Source organism: Leptosomus discolor, chromosome 25, assembly GCF_034619465.1.
Source record: "Leptosomus discolor isolate bLepDis1 chromosome 25, bLepDis1.hap2, whole genome shotgun sequence".
NCBI classification, from domain to species: Eukaryota; Metazoa; Chordata; class Aves; order Leptosomiformes; family Leptosomidae; genus Leptosomus; species Leptosomus discolor.
In genome coordinates, this window is record NC_141415.1 from 8544425 (window position 1) to 8568325 (window position 23901).

Below are 23901 nucleotides of genomic sequence, written 5' to 3' on the forward strand. Positions count from 1 at the left end.
TTATCTCCTCACAAGAGAATTAGGTATGCTCTTTTAACCCCAGGTTTCACTTTATAAAAACAATGTACACATCCTAAGAAGCTGTGTTAGAGGTATCAAGGTTCTAATCTGTGTGCATCTCACAGTCATATTGAACGTATGTATTTTATAGTAAATTGGAATCTTAATCCTATTGTAAATTTAGTTGGAGAAATGGATTCTCCAAAACCAGCTGCTTGTATGAGCTCACTGACCGAAGCATGCCCTGGATGTACTGTACACAACAGACTTTTAGAAAAGGAAGCAGTTTCACATACAGCCAGTGTATGCAAGACCACCTGAAAACTGCAGATGTTAACCAAGGCTCATCATTCAATACTGCAAAAGAAATATGAAAGACTACATAAATTTTAGGTGTGGGGAGATGATAAAGCGGAGAAGTTTCAGTTTGCTTAAGTACTTTGACTTAATGCTTTTAGAAGTTACAAAGCAGGACTTCAAGTTAAAGTAAATTTGCATTCTGATTTTCTCTAGAATCTCATGTCACCTTTTTTCTCCTCACTGGCAGGAGCATATACAAGGCATTGCTGTAATGCAGCAGGGAGTCAGGATCTTGTCAGAATTGGAATTGTGTCCTGATAAAAGCCATCTGCATGTACATTCTTCCTACAATTTTAGAACAGAAGCAGTGACAATGTTCTTTTTTCCCCTACAACTGAAGCTCATCTTTGCAGGTAGCTAACTTTGGCATATAACACATAGCTTCTCACCCTCCTTTACTTCAAACCCAAAAAAAGTGAAGCAAACATTTCTGACATTATCCCAAGTTAGTATCTGTGATTGTACATCAATAGAGAACCTGCATACATTTAAAAAAAATATTTAACTCATACTGAGTATTGCAGTTCATTTTTAATAGCAATATTATAACTGAAGATAGTAATTTTTCAGTTATTGCAACTTCAGGTGTACCTCTGTATGTCATTTGTCCTGCTTCTCTTAATGCAAATTTCAACTATTAGACTATGTTAGATCATAAAGCATACAGATTGATTTACTGCTAGTAATTTGGAATATTCTAAGATGTTAGATTGCAACCTTGCTTTAAGTGAATTCTGACCCTTAGATAGTCTCTTACCTGGTTTTCTCTAAATTAAATCCGTATCCTCTAAACTATGTCTTGCAGACTGTAAAAACCTGTTTGTAAACTGCAATATAGACCTGCACATTTAATGTTTTCATAAAACAACTTAGTTTGGAGCACCGTTAAATAGTTTTTAAAACATTACACTCAGTTTTACTAGAGATGAATTTTGTGACAGATTTACTTTCACTGGGCAACGCCTCTCTTCTGTAAGCCACGTTACTTCTGGTGCTGGGACAAGACTGCAGAACTAGTGGCAGAGCTGATGGGCCACCAGTCTGGCGGCATATCTGCTCTGACAAGCCAGAGCAGATGTCTACTGTGAAAAATGCTTATTCGTGTAGGAATGGGAACCTTAATGGCTACAGACAGGATAGTACATGAGAGGTGCCAGGGTCCATGTTTGGAGAAGACAGATTACAGGTGACTGTCCTACACAACTTTTTGGGCTCAAGTTAATGCAGAATCAGTGATGCTGATATATAGGAAATGTGCTTTTAATATGCAATGTTGTTAGTGAAACAAGAATAACATACTGTTAAGATGCAAGGAATGAGACTGGTACACCAAAAGTTCTTGTTAAAGGGCATGGTACACAGGAAAGATTAGACCTCAGCACACAATGAAAAACAGGAACTGGTTTTAGCTAACATGCACCTGTACAATACTCATAATTTTTTTCAAGTAATTACAAAGCATAGGTGCTTCCAGACTCACCTCTCTGCATTTTCTTATTTACATCCATCTAAAACTCCTGTATATTCAAGTCCCCTGAAATACATACAAAGTCCTCTAACAGTTATGATTTCTTCGTTAGGACTAGATATATCAGATTAGATGCCCTGGAAGGCTTTACCAAATTTGGAACAAAGGTAGTCCTAAATGCTAGAAGGACCTGTAGCTCAGCTACTTGGTACTTCAGCCTCCTCCTTTTTGCACCCTTTTCAGAGCTGCTATGTTGGTGTCAAGTTGGTATCCCATCATGTGGCATTTGCAAAGATGTCTTGTAGAAAATAAGCTTCTTAAAATATGCAGCTATTTTCATGTAGACTGAAAAAATGTCTGGTTTATGAGCTGGCTAGTCATGCAGGTGTACTCATAGGTTGTTTTAACATTTGTCCTGTGTCAGTAGGAAGAGACTGGGAAAGTGGGCACAAGCTATGGATGAGAAGACTAACACCTGTGCAAGACAACTTGGAGGCACTGGGAAATAATGGGACAGACATAAAAAAAGGCCCCATCTCTCAGCCACTAAAATATCTAGCGCTTACATAACTGGCCTAGTTTTAGTGCCTAAGTGGAAAGGAGTTGCGGCTAATGATCCTGAGTGAAGGGAAACATCTTTTGCTGGCCTGAGCGCCAGTTGAACTTTTGAGTAACTGACATGGTGTAAGCACTCTCCAAAGGACATCCCTCCCACCTAGCTGAAGTAGCTTGTTCGGTAGGCATACTGGTTCCTGAGAAGAACCTTGTTCAGATGCCTTAACTCTAGCCACAAAGTATGTGGCCAAAGGATGAAAATTCCAGCTGGTTTGTGTCCTAATACTACTTAAATTCTTTGGAAGTGTGGAATCCTTTGTGAAACTCTGCTGCACAAAATGCACTATTTACAGTCTAAAAGTCACTCTTATCCTTTACCGATCTGTTTAAGCTGAGTATTCACTTTTCAGGAAGCCAGGCTCAGCTTCTGACTTTGTTTAGTTTTTCTCATACAGTCTTTATGAATCACCTTCTAGACAGACCAGCAGTTCTGAAGTGATTTTGACATATTTCCCTTTTCTAATCTATATATTTACAAGACATTTTTATACAATCTTTCTGTTAAACAGATGGTAAGAAGCTATGACCTAACCCAGCTGACTGGCACCCAAAATGAATCCTTGTTTAGTTTCTCTAATACAGTTTTCAGCTGATTACATGCACTTTGGAGATCTTCTTTCACCAGTACAGTGTCAATTAAATGGCCATACTGCTCTTCAATGAATGCTGCTGAATTAATAATTTCCTGCTGTTCTTCATCCTGCTGATCAACACAAGAAGACGGTATGAAATTTAAAGCATGTCTTTTTAATTACGAGCATTTTAAAGTATATTAGCACAATACGCATTACCTTGAAAGGAAATTAAACAAGAGCTGCTACCATTAGGAAAGAGTATGTTAGATATGACAACTGAGATCAAGGAGTGGTATGCTACTGCTGGAATTTGGTAGGCTGTTTCAAAAATGTAAGAGGTGACACGGAGGGGGGAAAAAACATGTTACAGGAGGGACATAAGATGGTGACACTGCATTTTATGAAGTTAAGAGTTGCTGCTTAACCAAACACCTGGAAGTCATACTCCTCAAAAATTGAAAAGGAATGCTGGACCCACGGTCCCCAGGTTCAATAATTTTAAGGGCTTACATGAAAATTTACCAAATGAACTAAGTTCTGTTACATATATACTCAAAGTAAAGATGTTACGCACTCTCAGTATCTCTGTTCACATTTTCAGTTCACCAGTTTACAGTAGGTCTAGTTTTGGTCCTCATAAGACATCCACGTGCTGCATTTTGCATGTACCTGATTAATACCTGAGGTATCGGGACTAGGTGGCTACCCTTACCATTTGATGGGGCTGCTCATCAGAAATGTAAAATGTTTATTAGTTTACCTGAGTTCAGTGGCAGCTCCCCCTGCTGCAGCCTTGAGTGATGTACACAGATCCACATGGAAGACATGCACTTTGCTTCGTGTTACTTATACAGTCAAGTTTTAAGGGAGTCAAAAATCTCATTCTAAAGTTACAGCTGAAAGGCTACATGTGCACAGGACCCACTTAGTGCCCCACTGACTCCTGCTGTCATGGAGGAAGAGCTCTTCCGTATCATAGAAGTACTAGCCCAAAGACTTCTTTCATGTCTAAAAAGAAGAGATTGAAGTTAGAATACTTACAAGGGGGGCTGAGATTTCTTCTGACGTGGGAGATTTTAGGACGTGTTTTTTCTTTTCTGGAATGAGAGGCTTCACAAAGATAACATAAGGCTTGAACTCAGGAGTCCTTAAGTGCTTTACTGCCTGTGAACAGATGGGTTTTGTTACACCATTTTTAATTTTTAATTTTTAATTTTGTTGCTATATGTCAATGATCTACTAAAGCTGGGTTCAACAGTTTCCCCAATATACACTGTGGTGTGAAGTCCTGTGTACTATACACCTGACCACAATAACCTTTTGCTCTTCAAAAGAAAGGTTAATGTCAGTGTCCTGGCTAGCTTACAAGAGTACATGAGCTTCCTGGAGCATGGTCTAACTGCACACCTGCCTTGCTATACATTGTGATACCAGGAACAAGGGGACATGACAAAAGATACTGAGAAAAGTATAAAACCAATTGACTTGACAGGTAAGTTATGGTTTGCTTTGCTTAAGAGGCCAAACACTGGAAATTTTAAACTTGGAATTCATCTGAAGTAGTATTACAAGTCTTTTCCTAGCCCACTTACAAAATGTGAACCAGAATTTCAAAGATTACCTCCCAGTATGGAGGGATTAAGAGCAGATATACCTGCACTGATTACAACACTAGTAACACTTCAGAGGCAATAGGAAGGAACAAGAACCCATCCATGCTCTAAGTATTCTCTCTAGGACTGGAGCAGGCTAGAACAGCGGTGCACATTTCTCCCACAGCAAGGGAAAAAGTCCCACAGTGAGAACTGATAAAGTGTTATCTAGGCTGTATCAACTAGACATGTAGGAACTGCAGACACCGCAGTGCCTTCTTTCTAAAGAGCCCTATTCCACTTAGCTAGCAGTCAGGCCGCCTGTTAGAAACGCAAGTGCCGAGAGCATTATTGTTCTTTGCCGGACAAATAGCTACAAATGGTGCACAGCATCAGTTACTTGTGCTGGCAGCCTAGTAAGAAATAGTTGCATTCTTTAAAATAAGCTGCAGACTTACTTCAGGTACCACATCCACCAAACAAACCTTCTTTTTGGCCATCACAGACCGGATTGCCTCAAGACTGGTACCATACAGATTTTCTTTGTATTCTCCATGTTCCACAAATCTAAAAAGTCAATACATTTTTAAATACCATCCACAAAGAATATTTAACTTTCAACATTTCCTGAAGTCACAGTAGTCAAATGGGGGGTGCGTGTATGTGGAAAATCAAGGGAGGGAAAAAAAGTTTGGTTTGTTTTTTTTTTTTCCCCTTCTGGTTGCTTCCTAGCAATAGTTGTCTTCACATGTCACTAATAGCTAATCAGCATTACTGGCAAATGGGGGAAGAAGCTGCATTAATTCATCTGACTGATGTTCAAGCCTAATAGAAGAAAGAGGATGTTTTTCACAGAAAATAGAACAAAGCTGGCAAGGAAATGGACTCCCAATTCTTCCATCTTCTGGGAGACTAGCAAAAAAATCTGTACTTTCAGGAAACACAGTCTATCTTACAGAAAGGCCTTTATATCCACAATTCAGTCTACAAACACACTTTAAAGTGGACTTATGAATAAAACTTGTTAACACATCATATTAAATGTAGAGTAAGTAGGCCCAACTAAGTATCTGTTACTTTCACTACATTTAATTTTGACCAATCATACTACTTACAATATGCAGGCTTAAATTCTAACCTACAATCCACCTACTAGTCCCATGTTGTTTCTACATTGCTTCTTACTAAATTTCTGAGGTCACATTAACAGTCCAGACTGAATAAAGAGCTTTTTACTTGGAAAGCTGAACCATTCTAATACAGCTAGTCCAACTTTACACCTGATTTTGGTATTCACTTGACATATGATTTAACTAGCAATATTTTTGTAATACAGTCAATTATGCCAGTATTTTAAAATTAACTCACTTATTTTGCTGCACATCTGTCTCAAATGACTGCTTAGAGACAAAATTGTATTCTACTCCCTCTTTCTCATGACTTTTCTTTGACCTGGTAGTATCTAGAAGAGAACGGAGGCGAGACACGGGAGACAGATCAGCCTTTGCAAACAACTGTATTTCCTCTGTTTAGGTCCAGTCACATTTTCATGACTTCAAACAAGGTAGTTAAACACTGGAAAATTCAAATTAAAATGAAAGAACAATTCTTGATTTATATTTTACGTTAATCTCGAAAATTGTAAGACCAAAAATTAAGTTGTTTTGTTCCCCAATGTGCTATAACTAACACAAATACTAGGAGGCATACTTCTTACATCTGGTAGAAGCAATTGAGTATATCCTATGGAAAACAGTATCTCTTAACTGTTTGGAATATTGGATTCTCATTTTCTTTGAAACTTAGAAAATAAAAATAGGGAAGTCCTATTATGTGGCCTCTGAATTTACAGTAAGAATATCCCCGGCTGTTCTCTCACACTACTGTGAAACTCACATAATTATGCGTGTCCCTTACCTTTGACTTTGTAATTTCTTTTAGTAATTGTTATTACTGTAGGAGAAGCTTCAGTGATCATTCTACAAATCTATGCCTGGCCATAAAAGTGATGTCTGCTGGTTTTTTATGTACGTGTTTAAATTCAAGTAAAAATTACCCAAATGAGTTCTACTGTCAACTAATTGAACATCTGCCTGACAGATGTTTATTGGAAGTCTTAAATAACATCTAAACAGTGCCCTCAATGTGAATTTCTTGGATTGCAAAGTAGCTTGTTGGGGAACACAAACATTGATGATGATTTTTTTTTTTAGTGTCTAATATTTTTTCTCAAAAATAATCCAGAAAAAAATTTCAGTGTAACTCTAGGCATAAAACCATACAGCAGAATCATTAATTTCTCTACCACTGTGACTGGCTTGTTTGAACAGCCTCGATATACTAATCAGCAACTTAAAATCTTGTAAAAATTTTGACTTGGTTTATTGCTGTCTACTTCTTTTAGATTTTACTTTTTTAAGCTTTAGCCAGTATGATATTCTGAAAAAAAGCGTTCTCTTTTAAACACACATTATGTTTTTGCTGAATCTTAAGATACTAGTTTTTCCACACTTTTTCTTTTTGCAATTTACAATAGTCTTATTTTTATTTCCAGTATTCAGTTTCTCATTATTTTTTTAACAGACAGTGCGAAAATGCAATTTGTTCACTTGGGAAAACAGAATTAAAAAAAAAAAAATCAACCGAGTTGACAGAATTCCAAAGGCTGTATGTGCCAAATTATATAGTGATCTGTTTAGCTATTAAGGGCAAACATAGCATATTACAATGAGAAAAGTAATTGTAAGTACTTCTGAAACATGCATATAATCCAGTCAAAACACAAATTACCATTCACCAATGCAGCTGTTAATCGACAGCAATAAAGTGGTGATACACAAGTCAGCAAATTTTACTCACGTGGAACTGCAACGCCATACTCCTGTGGGTTCTCTGACACAACCTTCTGCTTGAGCTCACTTAATTTGGCCCCCAAACAACCTAATAAAATAGAACTGACTGACGTATTTTTGTGTGGAATATTGCAAAGAGGATAAATAATATCAATTTCACACAGATAATATGATACAGGAGTGGGCTTGAAGAAACCTGGGCTTGAAGAAACCTGTACATGAGAGACCTCATGACTCACCACATTCTGCTTTGAAAAACATCATCAAGGACAAACTGAGTCTGTGAACAGCTGTTGGACAAACATTTGTCAGGCACTAAGTCAGAAAACCTATGATTTTAGCAGTTTTATGAGATACCCTGGATTTCTACGCCATCCTGGGAAACTGGCTTCACACAAAGCTGTTAAGCACACTGCGTTAAAATTGCATGCAAAATTTTGTTAAGATAATTCTAACATCTACCTTTCCATCCATTGTTCTGACAGCACAAGTATGCACATGTTTGAGTGAGAACCAATAGAAAGTGAATCTGAAAAGTGAGAAATAGTCCTGCATCGTTATTTTTAGAAGGATTTGATGAGTTTGGTTGGGGTTTTTTGCGTTTTAATTATAATTTAAAAAACCAAACAAACAAAAAACTTTTGACCAAAACCAGAAAAACCATTTAAAAAACCCCACCAGAACCACAAAAACCACAAAGCCCAAAACCAAACACCTAGAGAAAGCCTTTTGGAGGGCAAGCGATAAGACAACAGGGAGATACGTGCAAATTTTTGAACCAATTGTGTATCTTACCAATTAAAACCACCAGCCTCTGCTGTTCACCAGGCTGCTGCTGGTATTTTGTGACTTCTTCGTACGTTAGGAACTCTGCTGCATCTGCCTGCTCCACTTGCTTTCCTTCACTCAAATTGTTATCCTTTTCTTTACGACTTAGTCTAAAGCTCCTACGTAAGCCAGCTGTAGAGGAAAAAAAAAAAAAAAAAGATATATTAAACCATGTGTCCACTTACCTAAACTTTCAAGCTTGTTCAGCTAGAATTTACTCTGTCTTTCGATACAAGTTACTCACAAATTTTTTTTAGAATTGAATCAGTGCACATATGCTAATCCTCTAGATGAAAAATTTGCGTATCAGGTAGAAAACCAAGCACTCAATCTATAATAAACAACCCCCTCATATCACCTTGAATTGCCAAGTGTTGGCTATGCCAAAGTCCAATTATGTCTCTACACAGAGATAATCTAGTTTATGAATGAATGGGAAATTAACTCTAATGTAAATAAGCTAGTTTTTCTTTTTTAATGTGGGGGTGGTTTTTCAAGGTGTGGTGGTTTTGAGGGGTGCGGTATGGCATGGGGTTTGTTTGTTTGTTTTCCTCCTCTCCTTTCTTTGGTTGTGGGTTTTTTTTGCTGGGGGTGAGGGGATGGTTAGGGAAGAGGAAAGGGATTTTGGTTTCTCACCTATGTACTGTCCGTTGAAATATCCTTCACAGTCACAGTCTTCTGTAAATTAAAAAGCAAGGGGGGAAAGGGGGAGGAGTAAGGGCACAGAGGAAAGGGGAGTGAGAGGGGAGGAGGGAGATATCTTAGAGTGGCTGCAATACCAGTCTAGCTCATTGGTGAGGGAAGAAGTAGTTTTATATCCTGCATTATATGCACAGGCTTTTTTAACACAAATATTAATGATACAAAAAAATTATTTGCCTTGGCTAGGCAAATTAAAAAAAGGATTAAAAAAATCCTTGATATTGCACAAGAGAATTTTACATCTCAGTATTTATGGTTCCCAGAATTTATGCTCTTCAGCATTCATTACATTTGACCAGTGTTGCTGCTAGCAGTATAATACTCAGACTTAAGTAAAAAAGAAGGCTCCAAACACAGCACTTTTTTAAATGTATGACTTTATAAATGGGTATGACTGTGTAAGAATATTGCCTCTTCTGACATTTTGGTATCATCTGGGCTTGAAAAAGGAATCAGAGATGACTGAAATATGAGCTCTAAACAACTTCATTTTGACCAAGATAAATCATCACTGCTTATTAATCCTTTATTAAAAACGTACAGATTCAATGCTTTTGTCATAGGTATGTATGTAAAATATGCAAATCTATGTTAAAAAAGCGCCAACCTACCCCTCCTCAAACTGTGACCACCCCTCAAGGCGCCTAGAAGTATGCAAAATAAAACCACAATTCTTAGCTGCAAAACACTATACAATCCTAACATAAATACAGAGTTCTCACACTTCCTGAAAGAGGGCTACATGGTTTGTTAAAATTTAGGCACCTGTACCATGCAATATCCACAGAACTCTGCTCATTTTGAGAAGGAAGAGTAGGGTTCTGGGACAAACCCAACTATAGACAAAAATATATCCAGCTTAAACCCTTAACAAAATGCACCAATCCAGAGAAAGAGCTTTGTTTAACTAATAGTTGCATGCAGGTATGTACTCAAGCAATGCCAACATACACTCATAGAACATGATGCCTACATTAACAGAAGATACTAGTAGCAATAGATACCTATCCATAGCTAAGATCAAAGCAATTTTCTGTTGTTGAAGGTAGACTCTAGTTTCACACTCGTGCTTCCATAGGGTATACCAGTCACGGCCAGCTAATTATAGAATATGATTAGTACTTTCACCGAAGTTGATGAAATACTGATACTTGGAATATTATTCTCAAGAAGCAAGTGTGATGCAAAAAAAAAAAAAAAGTCACAGCATGCAGAATTCAACAGAAAATACCTGTTATTTCAAAAGGCGTGTGGTACAGTGACATATAAACTGCATGAGCTTAACAGAGTTGCTCATAATGAAAGTAACACAGAAAACAGTCCAAACAACAGCGAAGAAAAATCAATTTTGATTGATACAGGTGCTTTAAAATGTTCAACCCCAGTATTTATTTTTAAAAAAATACCAGATACAGAGACTGCATTTAACTTGCAACTCTTTCAACCTCATTCAGAAACCTACAGAACATGTAAATGCGTACCAGAAGACCCAAGTCTTTTTCTCTTGATTTGTGAGTAAATTTGGAAGTTATCACTACCTAGGTCATCAATCCAAATTAAATTAGCTTAAATAATAGCTCAGGAAAAAACCTGCTGTAGGAATAAGCTGTATCTACTATTCTCTTTGCTTGGGGGCTTAGCAAGTATTTCAGAAAATGCATTGGTTGTTTACGTTCAGACAGAAAATTACTTATGAGAGTACCTACCTTTATCAGAAGGCTGATCATCTTTAGTTAGCATGAAAGGCAGAGTTGGTGTGATATTAAAAGACTGGCAAATGATTGAGTAAAATTAGAGGTAATGGAAAGGAAGGTTCTTCTGGTCTGATTTGCTTAACAGGCTTTTCTATCTTAAAAAAAAATAATGCAGTAATGTACCCTTATCAACTGTTTAAAGACTTCTTTTGCTAAAATTCATTATTATAGCCAGTTACCAGTTTGTCTGCAAAACATCTGAGAAAAAACTTAAGCAGCAATCCTCATTATATGCCTCCTAACATTGAATGCAATGGAAACTAATTCAGAAAAGCTTCATTTAAATCAGTAATGCTATTTTATCATTTGGTTGAGCATCTTCCCTCCTCTTTGCACCATAAGAATACCTGTATCTCTTCACAAGATGTGCCATGCACCATGGGTCGTAAGTTCACTTATATCATTGAAGATGGACAATTTCCAGATTCCTAGTCTACGTGAGGGTGGCAACTCTTAGCACAATGTCTGGCTTCACAGTCACAGGGCTGCCCCACAAATCGCTAACAGCTGTGCTGCAGTACTCAAGAGCAACAGGAATGTTATATTCTGGGTCAATCCAGAATGTCTTCTGCCTTGCATTGCTGACTAGCAATTTCATCACAAGTAGTTTTTGTGTGAATAATTCACTGACAGAGGCTTCAGAGCTATAAACAAGAATCACTTTAAAGTCTACTTAACACCAGCTCTGTCATGCTAAGCCTGAAATGCAGATGGTATTGCCAGCTCCAGTAATTTTTATCCTCCTTAAAGCTAGTTTATTTTCCTATCAACTTAAGAGTCATTTCATGCATTTATGCAAGAATTTCAAGAAGTGTGCAATGAGTTACTTTTGCAGCTTTCAAGTTCCAAACCGTAGAAAAAATGTGAACACTAGCAAATTTCAAAGCATCTGAACAATGTGTAAGGCCTCATGTTCTTGAAAGCAGGAAGAGAGGGACAGACATGTTTTTTGAAAACAATAGGCGCTAGCAACACTGGATAAAGCTTAATCCCAAATCCTCTCATGTGGCAGCTTGTATCTATGCAAATCAGTAGCAGATTACACAAAACATCTTCAAGTACATTATTACTGAAGTAACAGAAAAATACTGGGAAGTTGGTATCAACTAAGACATTGCTGAAGGAACACACCAGACTTACATAACGGTTTCTTCACAGTTCTGGGATTCTGCAGAGTGCCTACTGTTCTTCTGTATGTCAATCGTCTAAACAGAAAATTATATTTTAGCCACATAAGGTCATATATAGCATCGTATACATACAGCATTGAAAATACAGAACGAAATAGTGCTTTACCTTGAAAAATAGAAAATGTCTCTGAGTCAACTTTTTAAAAGACTTTTTCTTTAAAACTATGACGGTCACAGATTGCTACTGATAAATGACAGAGAAGATTCTAAAACATTTTAGGCTTTCATACATCACAGCACAGAAATCAGTAGCACATTACTTTTATCAATATAATTTTTTTCCATTTCCTTTTCCCCACCCAATCTTTTTCACAAGATTAGGAAAATTCTGCTCTAACTCTGCTGGGAATCCAAGTTCTATTTGCTGTTTTTACAAAGGATGGGCAACATTCCTGCCTGCCACAATCCTAAAACTACTAACCTCAAAGAGAACTCAAACATAGATAACCTTTGTCCAAAACAATCACTGCAGCTATGCATACTTAGAAATTATTCCTTGCCTTCCAGATTAATTGGAGTTTTCTGTTATTTACTAGTAAACAAACTAAGTTACCCAGCTTGTGTGAAAAAATAAGAACAGAGTATCAAGTGAAATTCTGAAGTGTTAAAATCATGGACCAGAGCTCAACTCCTAATCTCCCAGTCTTGAATCTGCTCAAAAAAACCCAGCCCCTTGCCCCAAAAGCCCAACACCAAAAAACCCCGCCAACAACCCAGCACAAAAATCCAACCCCCAAGAAACCCCTAACCGTTGGGCAAAGGAAACCACATTTGTCTTCCACACTGTTGGTTTTTTTTTTTTTTGCAACAGACCAACATTCGTAACAGACTAAAGATGCTCAGGCATTTACACAGTCACTCAGAGCAAACAGACACTGAAGCAATTTCTATATTCTTGCATACACTGAAATGTAGTTTAAAACATCTGAAAACAAAAAAAAAAGGAAAAAACAAACAAAAGAAAGACTGCAGTGCAGCATCATCTGTTGACATATAAGCACACACAGGAAAAGGGATATAGCTGTTCAGGCAGAATTTGCTCCAGAAAGGAGCACTCATACAGTGGAACAAAGTCCTCTGTTAGAAACCCTATGCAAATCTTGGAGGCCAGCAATAGAGTCCGACCTGTTTAACTGTTAGATACCCCACCTTTGTAACACCTACAATCCACAGAAGACACATTCAGTAATTTGCAATAAGAATCACACAATGAGACCAGTGGCCTAAATCAGATTCCTTCTTAAACGTAAGACTTCTGTCCTGTAAATACAAGACTCGAGGGCTATTTTTGCTTTAGAAGATACATATGTCTTGCTGTCAAAACAGAGAAATTTCAAACTCTAGAAGGTATTCTGTGTCCAAGCTAAATACTCTTAGTAACCAGAAGAAAGATGAGATATACATTTTTTTGCTACTACTACACGCATAAATGCAAAATTGTCACAATAAATCGGCATTTCCTGTACAAGTCTGAAATGCAGTGTCTCCGTAAGCCAAGAGGATCAAGAGATACTACACATTTACTTTCATACATGTTTGTTCAGCAAGTGCTTCTGTCCTCATGCTATAAAGCATAAGTCAATGGCAAACTAGCCAAGGAAAGCTAGGAAGTTTATTATATAACTGGAGAAGATTGAGCTTTTTAGCACTTTCCTCTAAGCATCTGGTATTCACCCTGGCATGATCCTGCCCTTCATTTCCTGTGAAAAAAGCAGCACACAAAATCAGTGTGACACTATGTGTGGAAAAAAAAGAATCTGTAATCTTCACTGACAAACCTTTCTTGGAACTGTTTTGAGGGGATCAAGCCTGCTCTGAGGTTCGTATCTCCAACACGCTTTGCTTGCCACCATGTCGGATCATCTTGGCTTACAACTTCTAGGATGTGTCGTCTCTTAAATGGCAGCCCAGCCTCCTGGCAAGGAATAGCTCTGTCTTCTTTAGGATTATAGCAGAAAAGCGCCCTCATAAACACCTTTAAAAGAAAGTAACACATCCTTTCTTGTCCTATTTGAAATCTCAAACTACCTTTAAAAGGCTTCCCCAATGCTTACACTGCTAACTATATGTACTCTTCCATCTCTCCTTTATGCTTTTGGTTCTCAAAGTCCCAAGAAACACAGTTCACAGTCTACGCAAGTAAAAAATGCAACAACCAAAGGGTAAAAAAAAAAAAATAAGGGGAGGGAGAAAACAATAAAAAGGGATTTATGGCAAAGTTGCCCAATTATAAACACAGTCTTTAAAATGTACATTTAATGCATCATTTGCATCTTACCACTATTTAACACATTGCAGTAGAACTACTTTAAAGGTGATTTGCGGGGCTTCAAGGAAAAATTTGGCAACAAAGCAGGGAAGCAGAAATAGAGGTTAACAGAGGAGTCCTGTAAGGGACCAGCTGAACAGTAAGTCATTGCTGATCAAGGAGGGCAAACGAAGCACTCTGAAAGGCATGCTGATATTTACAGTGGGCTAACGGCATCAAATGATGAATGCAGCTCTAGTCACAAATAGGTCTGTTTTGACTCAAGCAAGTGGCAAAATGTCCAGAGATAAGGGACAGATAGCAGCCGTCATGGTAAGAGGACACTGGCAGGAACATCAATTTTAATTACGTAAACAAAAAGAAAAGTCTAGATTTCAGAAGTGCTATGAAAGAACGTGCGCCAAGATGATGAAGAGAGAAGTCACCTAAGTAATTCTACTGGATAAAAGGGCACTGCATTTTACAACAAGAAACTGCTCTATCTTTTTAGTTCAATGATGGGTCTGTGACACTCCTCACTGAAACAACAGGAATCTTGCATTTTACGGAGATGCAAGCAGTGTGTAAATATAAAAACACGTGCTTTAGTATTTCACTAAGTTACGTACCTTGCTGTCTTTTAGACGATCTTCTTCTTTGACGGCTGGAATTATTTTTAATGTTATCGATCCCTGAGACTGAGCCTGAGAAAGACAAAAATTTTTTTTTGCTTTGAAGGCAGATTATTCAAGTTCCAGTGTAGGAGCTAGCGTCTGTCTCTCCTCCTCCTTAGGCCAAGCTGATTTGCTATTTAACTTCATTACAGAGACTACCATGATGTTCACGAATCCTCCACAACAGTGTCTTCCCCATGGAGACAACCACAGTAACTACGGGGCCAGAACATATTAAGACCTGCATTAAAATTCCTTTATTTGCTTTTAGCAACTACATTGATTTCTGGATTACAGTTCACAGGGTATTCAAGACTTCTGTGGCTTTTAGTATGAGACTAACTTAAATTTTTGCAGACTAACTACTTTAAAGTGCTGCTTTGAAAAATATTGCTGTATTTTCCCACATAGTGGCTAACTGGTTAGGATGAAGTGCAAACATTTACTAAGTAAATGTCTAGTTTCACTCTAAAAATCTTTGCTAGTAAATTCCAATTATTAATTACAGTAAATTAAGAAGCATTTCTAGGTGCTCTGGAAATCTAGACTAGGTTTATCAGATCTATTTTAGATGCCTTATTTTGGACAAAATAAACTGTGTCCTAGAGAAGCCTGCTATTCATGCAGATTAAAAAGGAAACCTGGACAATCCGCTTGGACAAACATTTGTAGCTCTACCTCAAAAACTAAACCATGAAAAGGAAACTCTCACATTGCAGGCATTTAAAGCAGGACAGATGAATAGCATCCCACGGTCCCCACAAATAAAACTTTATACAGTATTTTAAAACACAATTTTGATATCCCCCACATTCCTCCCCCCCCCCCCCCCCCCCCCCCAAGTTAAAAGCAGTCATTCTCCTTATTCAGGATTATTTTGATCTAAATATAAATTAGGTGATGGAACCAATGCCAGATACTTCAGTCTCCTAGTGTTGCCATTCTTCTTATTGTGTCCCTAACTCCACTCCAAACCAAGACAAGGGGGAACCAAGCCTCAAGAAGGGAGTCAGAAACAAGGAAGCGCAAAAGCTATGACACTTTCTACCAAGATTTGTGGCCATTAATGTTAGAGAAGCTCGAAGCAAGAAATTGCTAATGTCACAAGGAATCTGCTGATAAAGAACTGACAGCTCTATTGGACACACAGCAAAGACTTTCTTCAGGTTCCTAACATACCATATTTATTACAAGTAAACTGTTTATCTTCTAGGAATGCACTTTCAACTTGCAATTTGCTTGTCATAAACAAAAGCATGAAAAGGGAAGCTCTTGTCAGAGCAACATGTAATTTTGTATTTGTATCTTACTTGGTACCGATTTAGTTTGCAGAAGTTCCTGAAGTCAAAAGGAGAAGACTAATCCACTGGGAGAAGAAAAACCTCTTAATGCAACCACAAGCATCTTTCAGCTCTACAAGTATTTTAAATTCATGGTTAAATTCCATAATCTGTTGTAATTACTACATCACCCAACAGAAAAGATCTTGAAATGAAAATCAGTGCAGACCAAAATCTGACTTATTTCTTCTGGTCGTTTGTGAAGCACAGTAACACCATTGACTTCTCTCAGTTCATCTCCAACATGGACAAGACCTGAAAAGATGGTAAGTAAATTAAAGTAAGTCTACAGACTGGAAAGCACCACTCCTCTGATATCTGACCTAAGTCAATAGCATGCACCTCCTCTCCTCCCTCCCCCAGCCTAATGGATTTCCTACTAGAGCCATGTGCCTTTGTGGGAGAAGTGCTCTGAAGGCTCCCACCCTTATTCCATATGGCTCTTTTTTTTCATGCAGCAGTCTCATAGGAGACCAGTGTGGAGACAGAGAACACGTGACAAGATACTCCGGAACATCTCTGCCTCTGTATTTGGATCAGGACTAAGAATTCAAAACTGGAAAGGTTTCACAAGGATGATCAAATCTTGCAGTCAGGAGACACACTACTGACTATAAAGGCAGGAATGACATGGCCATCAACTGACAGATCAACACTACACAGTCCCAGGAAGAATGCTGGACTAAATTTTTTTAACAAACCATAAAGAGGCCCTTGAAAGTTTTACATTTGTTATCCACTTCAGTAAAAAATATTGTACTTGTGTTATGTAACTACTGTTTGCTGACGTAAAAGAATTTCTCAGTAAAGCATACAGAAAACAACATGACAACTGAATAAACCAAGATTCTAGATTAAAGGTAAAAAGCATCCTTTTCTTTCCTCTAAAGCTTAGACCTACTTCTCCCATTTCTGTTGGCATTTTTTCCTAGCGGCCATTTTAGAGAAAAACATATCTAATTAAATTAAGAGATTACTGACAAAATATAGAAACGCACGCTCTAGTCATTTCACATTAATTGGATTACACTAATTTGAAGAATGCTAACAATCAAGAAGAAAGCTGTAATCAGCTAATATTTTTTCATCACAGTAATTAATTAGTTTTGGGATTGCATTACTTGTATATGAAAAAAGTGCATGAGGCTTGGAGTCTGTAAGTCTCATAAGGCAAATTAATCTTATTTATTAAGATCTGGACAATCACCTTCTAGAAAACGGAAGGTCAAATACTGCATGAATTAGCCCTGTAGATCCTGAAAGTATGCTGAATGACAGCCTACGTAGAGAAGTCTCTCCTGCCACCGCACCAGAAATTCAACTGTCAAGTGAGTTTACCTTGTAGGCTCCCTTTATAGCCAGTAAGGAAGAAAGGCAATTCCAGCATTGACCTATCCCATTCTAAAGCTCGTTGCGATGAGTTCTTCTCCAGCAACGTGCATCTCCCTCCACTGACTACACAGAGAGTCTACATACTAGTTCAGACTTGACATCTAACAGTTGCCTATTAAGATTTCGATAGGCTTTTATCTAGTTGGGGTTTTTTTTGTGGGGGTTTTTTGGGTTGTTTTTTTGTTTGTTTGTTTTTTGTTTTTAAGATAATAGTCTATACATAAAAGAAACATCCACATCCAAAGGACTGGTTTTGGAATGAATAACCATCAGATTTAGTTAGAGATTATTGTTCTAGGTATGCAGATATACAGTACAGGTGTGCGTGCAAACTTTCAAAAGTTTACAAATGTCATTTTAAATCCCCTTTTCTTCAGAAATTTACCACTGCGGTCAGCTGCACCACCTCTCATGATCCTTGCTACAATCACAGCTCCTGTATGCTCATCTCTTCTGATGGTAGCTCCCTGAAATAAAACATACCCCACGCCCCCAAAGAAACCATCATAAATTTGCTCAGAATACAGTGAAATAATATGTAAGCTAATCTGTCTTTTAAAATGTAACTTGTTCTATAAATTTTGTCTTCCTCCTCAACAATTCTCACCATCATTCAGCTTTTGCCTGTGCTCATGTCATGTGATTGTGGGAAGGCGTACACACCTTCCTTTTCGCAGACTTTGATGAGCACTTACACTACCTACAATACTGCAGCAAAGTCACTTAAGTGAGCAAACCAGAATTTCTTACGAGAAGCTTTCTGTGCGTCTTCTCAACCGTTATACAATACAGCCAGCGCTTTTATATGTAAAAGCAAGGAAAGACAAGTAATTAAATGTTTTCTTCTACCTCTGCTGGCAATGTGAAGCTTTAACCAGGAATTAAGTCACTGCTGTCTTCTACTACCGTGATACACAAAAAGCACTTTAGCAGATTGTTTTTTCCAGAGGAAATCAAATCTTCCATTTCCATTTATATAAAATTAGTACCTTGTCAAAATAATGTTGACATACGGATACATACTCTTACCATACGTCACTGACTTTCATGCAAATGAAGGTATTAATTTATTTCATGTTAGCTACAATATGAAAAGAACTAATACGTATAACAAGCATAATTGCTTCAACACATCATTTCCTCAGAGACAGCATTCCCTGCATTAACTGGCGTTATAATCCCATGCCTGTAAAGCATCTCACGCAAAATTGTGAAGGTGTATTTACCAAAGTTTTCTTTTTATGTTATTTTACTAGCTTCAGAATGCTCCTAGTTTTTGCAGGCTATTTGACGACATCTTCAAGTATCTCCTCCATACTCACAATAATGCTTTTGCACTACAGAGTTTTATGACTGGAGATGGGTTATCTTATATGTACCAAGGGTTCTTTATTTTTGACTAGTCGAACAATTTTCACTGATTCCTCATCAAAATCATCATCAAAGTTATCAGGTAGAGGTGGAAGGACTGGGTCGAAGTTCTTCTGTGCTACAGTGTCATGTACTACAAGCATTGCCTGCATAAAAGAAAGAAACAGTAAAGTAACAGGGTAATATTACAGTTTCCAGTTCTCATGTTTTCAACATAACAGCAAACTTAAACCTCCTCCTTACCACCCTCACCATAAATCCCCCAAGAGAGATCTAGCAATTATCTTACCCATCATGTACACTATATATTAGTATATGTCACTATTCACAGTAAATGCATACAGTTAACAAAGCTCAACCTAAATAAACTTACAGAATGGAGGTCAACTATGGAAAGCAGAAAGTTGAGAAATGGTATCCTTGTCTTTTCTGCTCCCTCAGAAATATTAAGGAGGGGAGGGGAAGACAAGATGGTGCGTTATGCATGAAAGGTTTACACTGTGTCTTCTCAATCCCCTTTGCATCCTAAAGCCCGTGCAGGAAATCACAGTGGAATAGAACTACAGTTTGTACGATGTTTTCCCTTTCTCTTAGGGACTCTCTAATGTAACTTTTCCATTACATGGAATTCTGCGAAGGAATTTCATTAAGGTCTCCGGTGTGTTTTTTTTTACCCTGAGGTGTGGTGTTGACAACAGCTGAAGTAGCTCTTTTTCTTCATTATTCACTGGTGCAGTCTGTAATTCTTCTATTACCTTTAAAATAAAAATTAACAACCTCAAAATAGAAGAAGTCTACCAAACAAGATCATATATTTGCAAGTGAGTGTTTCTGGTGAGTGTTTGCTAACTTCTATCATCCTTCAATGCAGTGTGCTCAGACCAAACCCAATCCAAATCAATAGTGCATGAATCCTAAAAGAAATGAAAGCTTCTTCATCTATTTTATTTTTATTAGACAGTGCAGGAAGACATCATCAGAAATCAGGATCCTAGCCCCTAAACATACATTTTAAGAGTGACTCTGCCAATATAATTTCAGGAACAATTTCTGAAATTTTAAATTCTGTATGGAATCCGTAAGTGACATGTGAAACAACACTCTTGTGCTCATACTATGTATGACAAAGGAGTTTTAATTCTCTCTGTAACCAGGTAGCATTACCTGTGTGGAATATGCAATAGAAGTTCTCCTGTTCCCCTGCAAAGCCTGGATACCAAAATACGCCCTGGAGTCTCGGGCCTTCCAAAAAAAGACCAGTGAAATAATGGAAGCACTTTTGCACTAGGCTCGTTGGGTGGGAGAAGAGAGAAAGGAGGGAGGGAGCAGGAAGGGAGAAGTGGTTGAGGCAAGAGAGATTTCCTTTCCCTGTAAAGGGTTCTAGATAGGGAAGTCATATAGTCCTGTATAAAACGTCCCCTGTACTGTTTAGAAGGTGGTCATTTTGTATGACTTGACAGGCAGCAGTGCCAAAACTTTTATTGAGGCAGTAGACTATTTGTGGGAAAGGGGAGAGGGGGTATGCTGCAGGTTAAGATGGGGCAGCGGGGGCTCCTGGCTTTGCAAAGGGAGGAATTCTAGCTCCCAAACCTTCCACAGCCCTTTGCTACACTTTGGAAGGGAACAGGCACAAGCCACTCGTGAAAAGTCGTCAACGACAGTACAAATTTCACTTTTCCAGACACGTGGCACGTTACAAACAAATCTAAGATACAACTTTGCTCTGTGAACAGACTGGGGGATGAATTGATTTAGAGCAGCCCTGCAGAGGACTTGAGGATACCAGTGGATGAAAAATCAGGTATGCAAAGGCAATGTGTGCTTGAAGCTGAGAAAGCAAATCCTATCCCAGGCTGCATAAAGACAAGCATGGCCAGCAGGTCGAGGGAGGTGATTCTTGCCCTCAACTCTGTTCTAGTGAGAACCCCCACGCCCCCCCACCTGGAGTGCTGCATCCAGTTCCAGGGTCCCCAGCACAAAACAGACATGGACTTGTTAGAACACACCCAGGCGAGGACCAGGAAAAGGACCCGAGGGCTGGAACACCTCTGCTATAAAGGAACGGCTGAGAGAGTTGGGGTAGTTCAGCCTGGAGAAGAGAAAGATTCTAGGTAGACCTTATTGCTGCATTTCAATATATAAAGGGAGCTTAAAAGAAAGATGGAGAAAAGCTCTTTACCAAGGCCTGTAGCAACAGGACAACAGGCAGCGGTTTTAAACTGAAAGAAGGAAGATTTAGACTGGATACAAGAAAGAATTTTTTTTTTTTTTAATACAAGGAGGGTGGTGAGATGCTAGAACAGGCTGCCCAGAGATGTTGTGGATGCCCCACCACTAGAAATGTTCAAAGTCAGGCTGGACAGGGCTTTGACCAACCCAGTCTAGTGAAAGCTGCCACTGCCTATGGGTGGGTGGTTAGACCAGATATCTTTCAAGGTCACTTCCAACCCAAACCACTCTATGTGAACAGTAATGCTGCTTGGATTATAATGGATTTAAGTCCTTAAGACTGAATGCTTAGCTGGGATACTCTACGGTCGAGAAACGACTGAATGTTTTTTGCAGCCTCTCCCTTATGAAGGCCATTAATAACATCCTTCTGTTCTATCTGCCTGTGACTGTCTTTGCTGTCTCCACTTAATGACAGGGTATTTTTGAGCTCTCATTTCCTTGATCAGTCATGAGCAAAACTAACCAACAGATTCCAAGCACCGCTGAGGAAGATGAGAAATACGTACACGTGTAGCACAACTGCAAAGCTGCGATTTGTTAGAAAAGCAGGCTTAAATAATAGGAAAATAAGGAGACAAGAATTTTACTCACATCTTCAACTAATCCTGCTGCACTATGTAAAACAGGAGTTGGACTCTGTCTTTCATAATGACGGAGTTTTTCATGAATCTGAAAAAGATTATGCAGGTATATTACTACAGAGAGATACAAAACTAAACTAAAAAACTAAATACAGCTACGCCAGAATATTTTTATATTTAAGGAATATAATTTTTCTGAGATGTGTCAGAAGAATAACCTCTCTTGGGGTTACTTTGGTCTTGTTTGGGAGTCTTTTTGTTTTCTTTTTGCTCACAGCCAGAAAATCTGTTAAGACTTCAGCAGAATAAGGGAAAAAAATTAAGCCATTTCACATCGCTTTTTAGCTACGGGGCACTGTATCTGCATTTTGGCAATCAAGGCAGAAATGTTTTTTCTGAACAAAATATGTTGTCAATGAATGTTTTGTGCTTAAATAAATACATGCTTTGATCAGTATAGAATTCTACAAAAAAAAAAGCAGCGCTTTAGCAAAGTAATCTGTTAATAAATCAAGAGAACAGAGAATAAGTAACCTGTAACGAAAACATATGGTTATAAACAAACTTTTACCTTCATCAGGTAGCTAAGACTCTTTTCACTGAAGACATCCCTAAGGAATCCCATTTCCTCTTTATGATTTGAATCAGGTCTTAGCTGAGACGTCAAAAGGGCCAAAGTTTCATGCAATCCTAAATTTAAATTCAAGACAGAACAAAACCTTTGTAGATATCATGTCTCATGGTTCCTTCTATTGCAGACTCAGTATCAGTTACATTTAAATGGGTACCATCTTGATGATCATTAAGTTTGCAGAGAGATTTGTGCTTATCTTCCCCTCGTTTTGTAAGGCTCCCTTCTTAAGCAGTAAACACAGCTTAAGATATAACATATATCGTATTAAGGCAAAAGCTACCAAAGCAATATATATTTTTAAGGACACTACTTTTGAAGTTTCCCCCTTCATGTTAAATACTCTTTGTTTCTCGAACCGCTAGCCCTCTAACAAACTTTGAGTTACTAGAGCCTCACAGCAGACTTACAAAATGAGTGAACTACCTCCTTTGTTGCACAGCTAGCAGCTCTACTTCCTGAGCAGTTTCGCTTGCAAGGGTTATCTTGCCCTTGCTACCTCTGAGGCACCTGTTATAAGTCAGGTGGAAAGAACTGGTATAGATTTCCACTGCAGTGGAAGCAACGCTTGTGGCTAGTTTTCTAAAAAGTGCTTAGATCATCAATATCCCAATTTTGCAGTGCACAGGGCCAGACAAAAGTTAGGTTTTTCCCGGTGGACCATGACTGGGAAAACAAAACCAAACAACAACAGCAAAAAGGGGGGCGGTGGTGTAAAAGCTGCTCCTTGACCATTCTCTCCATGAACTTCACAGTGCACTTGGATCCAGGAGACTCAAACTCATTTCTGCTTTAAAACCCAGTATCATCAGCATACATGACTTCACCCTGTGTAGCATACTGGAGAAGCTGGTTAGCAAGCCTTGAATGGAATCATTGTTTTTTAAGTCAAAAGGAAGAATATTAACAAAGCTTAGCAACACCTGTTCAGAAAATATTAAGAAGTGGCACAGCAAAGAGCAGAGATACAAGGGCTGATCTTTAATAAGGATGTGTAGAAGCCAGTGTTATGCTGAGAGGTCCAAGTTTGCCTAGAGGAGCCTGTCTACCAGCATATATTCAGGAGCTCTGGGGTTCTTACGAAACTAAGTCTTTCCTGAAATCTGACTAACTTTATTCATTTCCACCTTCTATATTCAACCTTCCTTGTATTCTTTTAGACAATGGCTAAGAAATCTAGTTGAACTATCTTAATTCTATTTCATTTAACTCCAATTTCAATTCACTTCCTGTGTGGAACACATACACGAAGATTTCAGTCGCTGGTCTGTTGAAAGCATGCAGATTAGTTACCTGAGTCTTCCGAAAGTACTGGCATGGCCTTGTTCTTAATCTTAGAGAAAATGTTCAACTTAAATCAACACGATTGTTTCTTCTTTCTGGACTGCGATTCAGAGGCAGTCCTGAAACAAGCAAAGATAATACCTAAGCTCAAGCATGTGAGAAAAATGGCAATCATGTAAAAATAGTAAATTCCTAGTACTTCTTTCTCTCAA

At 38.2% G+C, this 23901-nt stretch overlaps 1 protein-coding gene across 2 annotated transcripts; it reads right to left on the reverse strand.

Moving 5' to 3' along the window:
- Positions 1-1604: 1604 nt before the first annotated feature.
- MPP3 (MAGUK p55 scaffold protein 3) lies at positions 1605-23723 on the reverse strand. 2 transcript variants are annotated; one of them, XM_086477895.1, is made up of 18 exons: positions 23699-23723; positions 22346-22464; positions 21785-21862; positions 19636-19716; positions 18970-19107; positions 17976-18057; positions 16368-16453; positions 14814-14888; positions 13715-13911; positions 11887-11951; positions 10699-10719; positions 8927-8968; positions 8258-8422; positions 7470-7550; positions 5979-6072; positions 5069-5177; positions 4060-4182; positions 1605-3146 (listed from the first exon to the last, which is right to left on the reverse strand). In XM_086477895.1, the coding sequence occupies exons 1-18, from the start codon at positions 23721-23723 to the stop codon at positions 2964-2966; spliced, it is 1764 nt and encodes a 587-aa protein (XP_086334021.1). In that variant the 3' UTR covers positions 1605-2963. The 2 variants fall into 2 exon arrangements, with proteins under 2 accessions (XP_086334021.1, XP_086334022.1); XM_086477896.1 differs by having other exon boundaries at positions 16368-16464; positions 17975-18057.
- Positions 23724-23901: the final 178 nt, after the last annotated feature.

Bases quoted from the DNA above. Each gene is read 5' to 3' on its own strand.
- MPP3 (XM_086477896.1), bottom strand. From the start codon at position 23,723: ATGCCAGTACTTTCGGAAGACTCAG. The intron at 11,952-13,714 runs GTTTGTCAGTGA...TTTTCTGTTTAG, and splicing joins TCAAAACAGTTCCAAGAAAG to ACGATTGACATACAGAAGAA. The intron at 8,423-8,926 runs GTGAGAAACCAA...TTTCCTCTACAG, and splicing joins TTTCAACGGACAGTACATAG to CTGGCTTACGTAGGAGCTTT.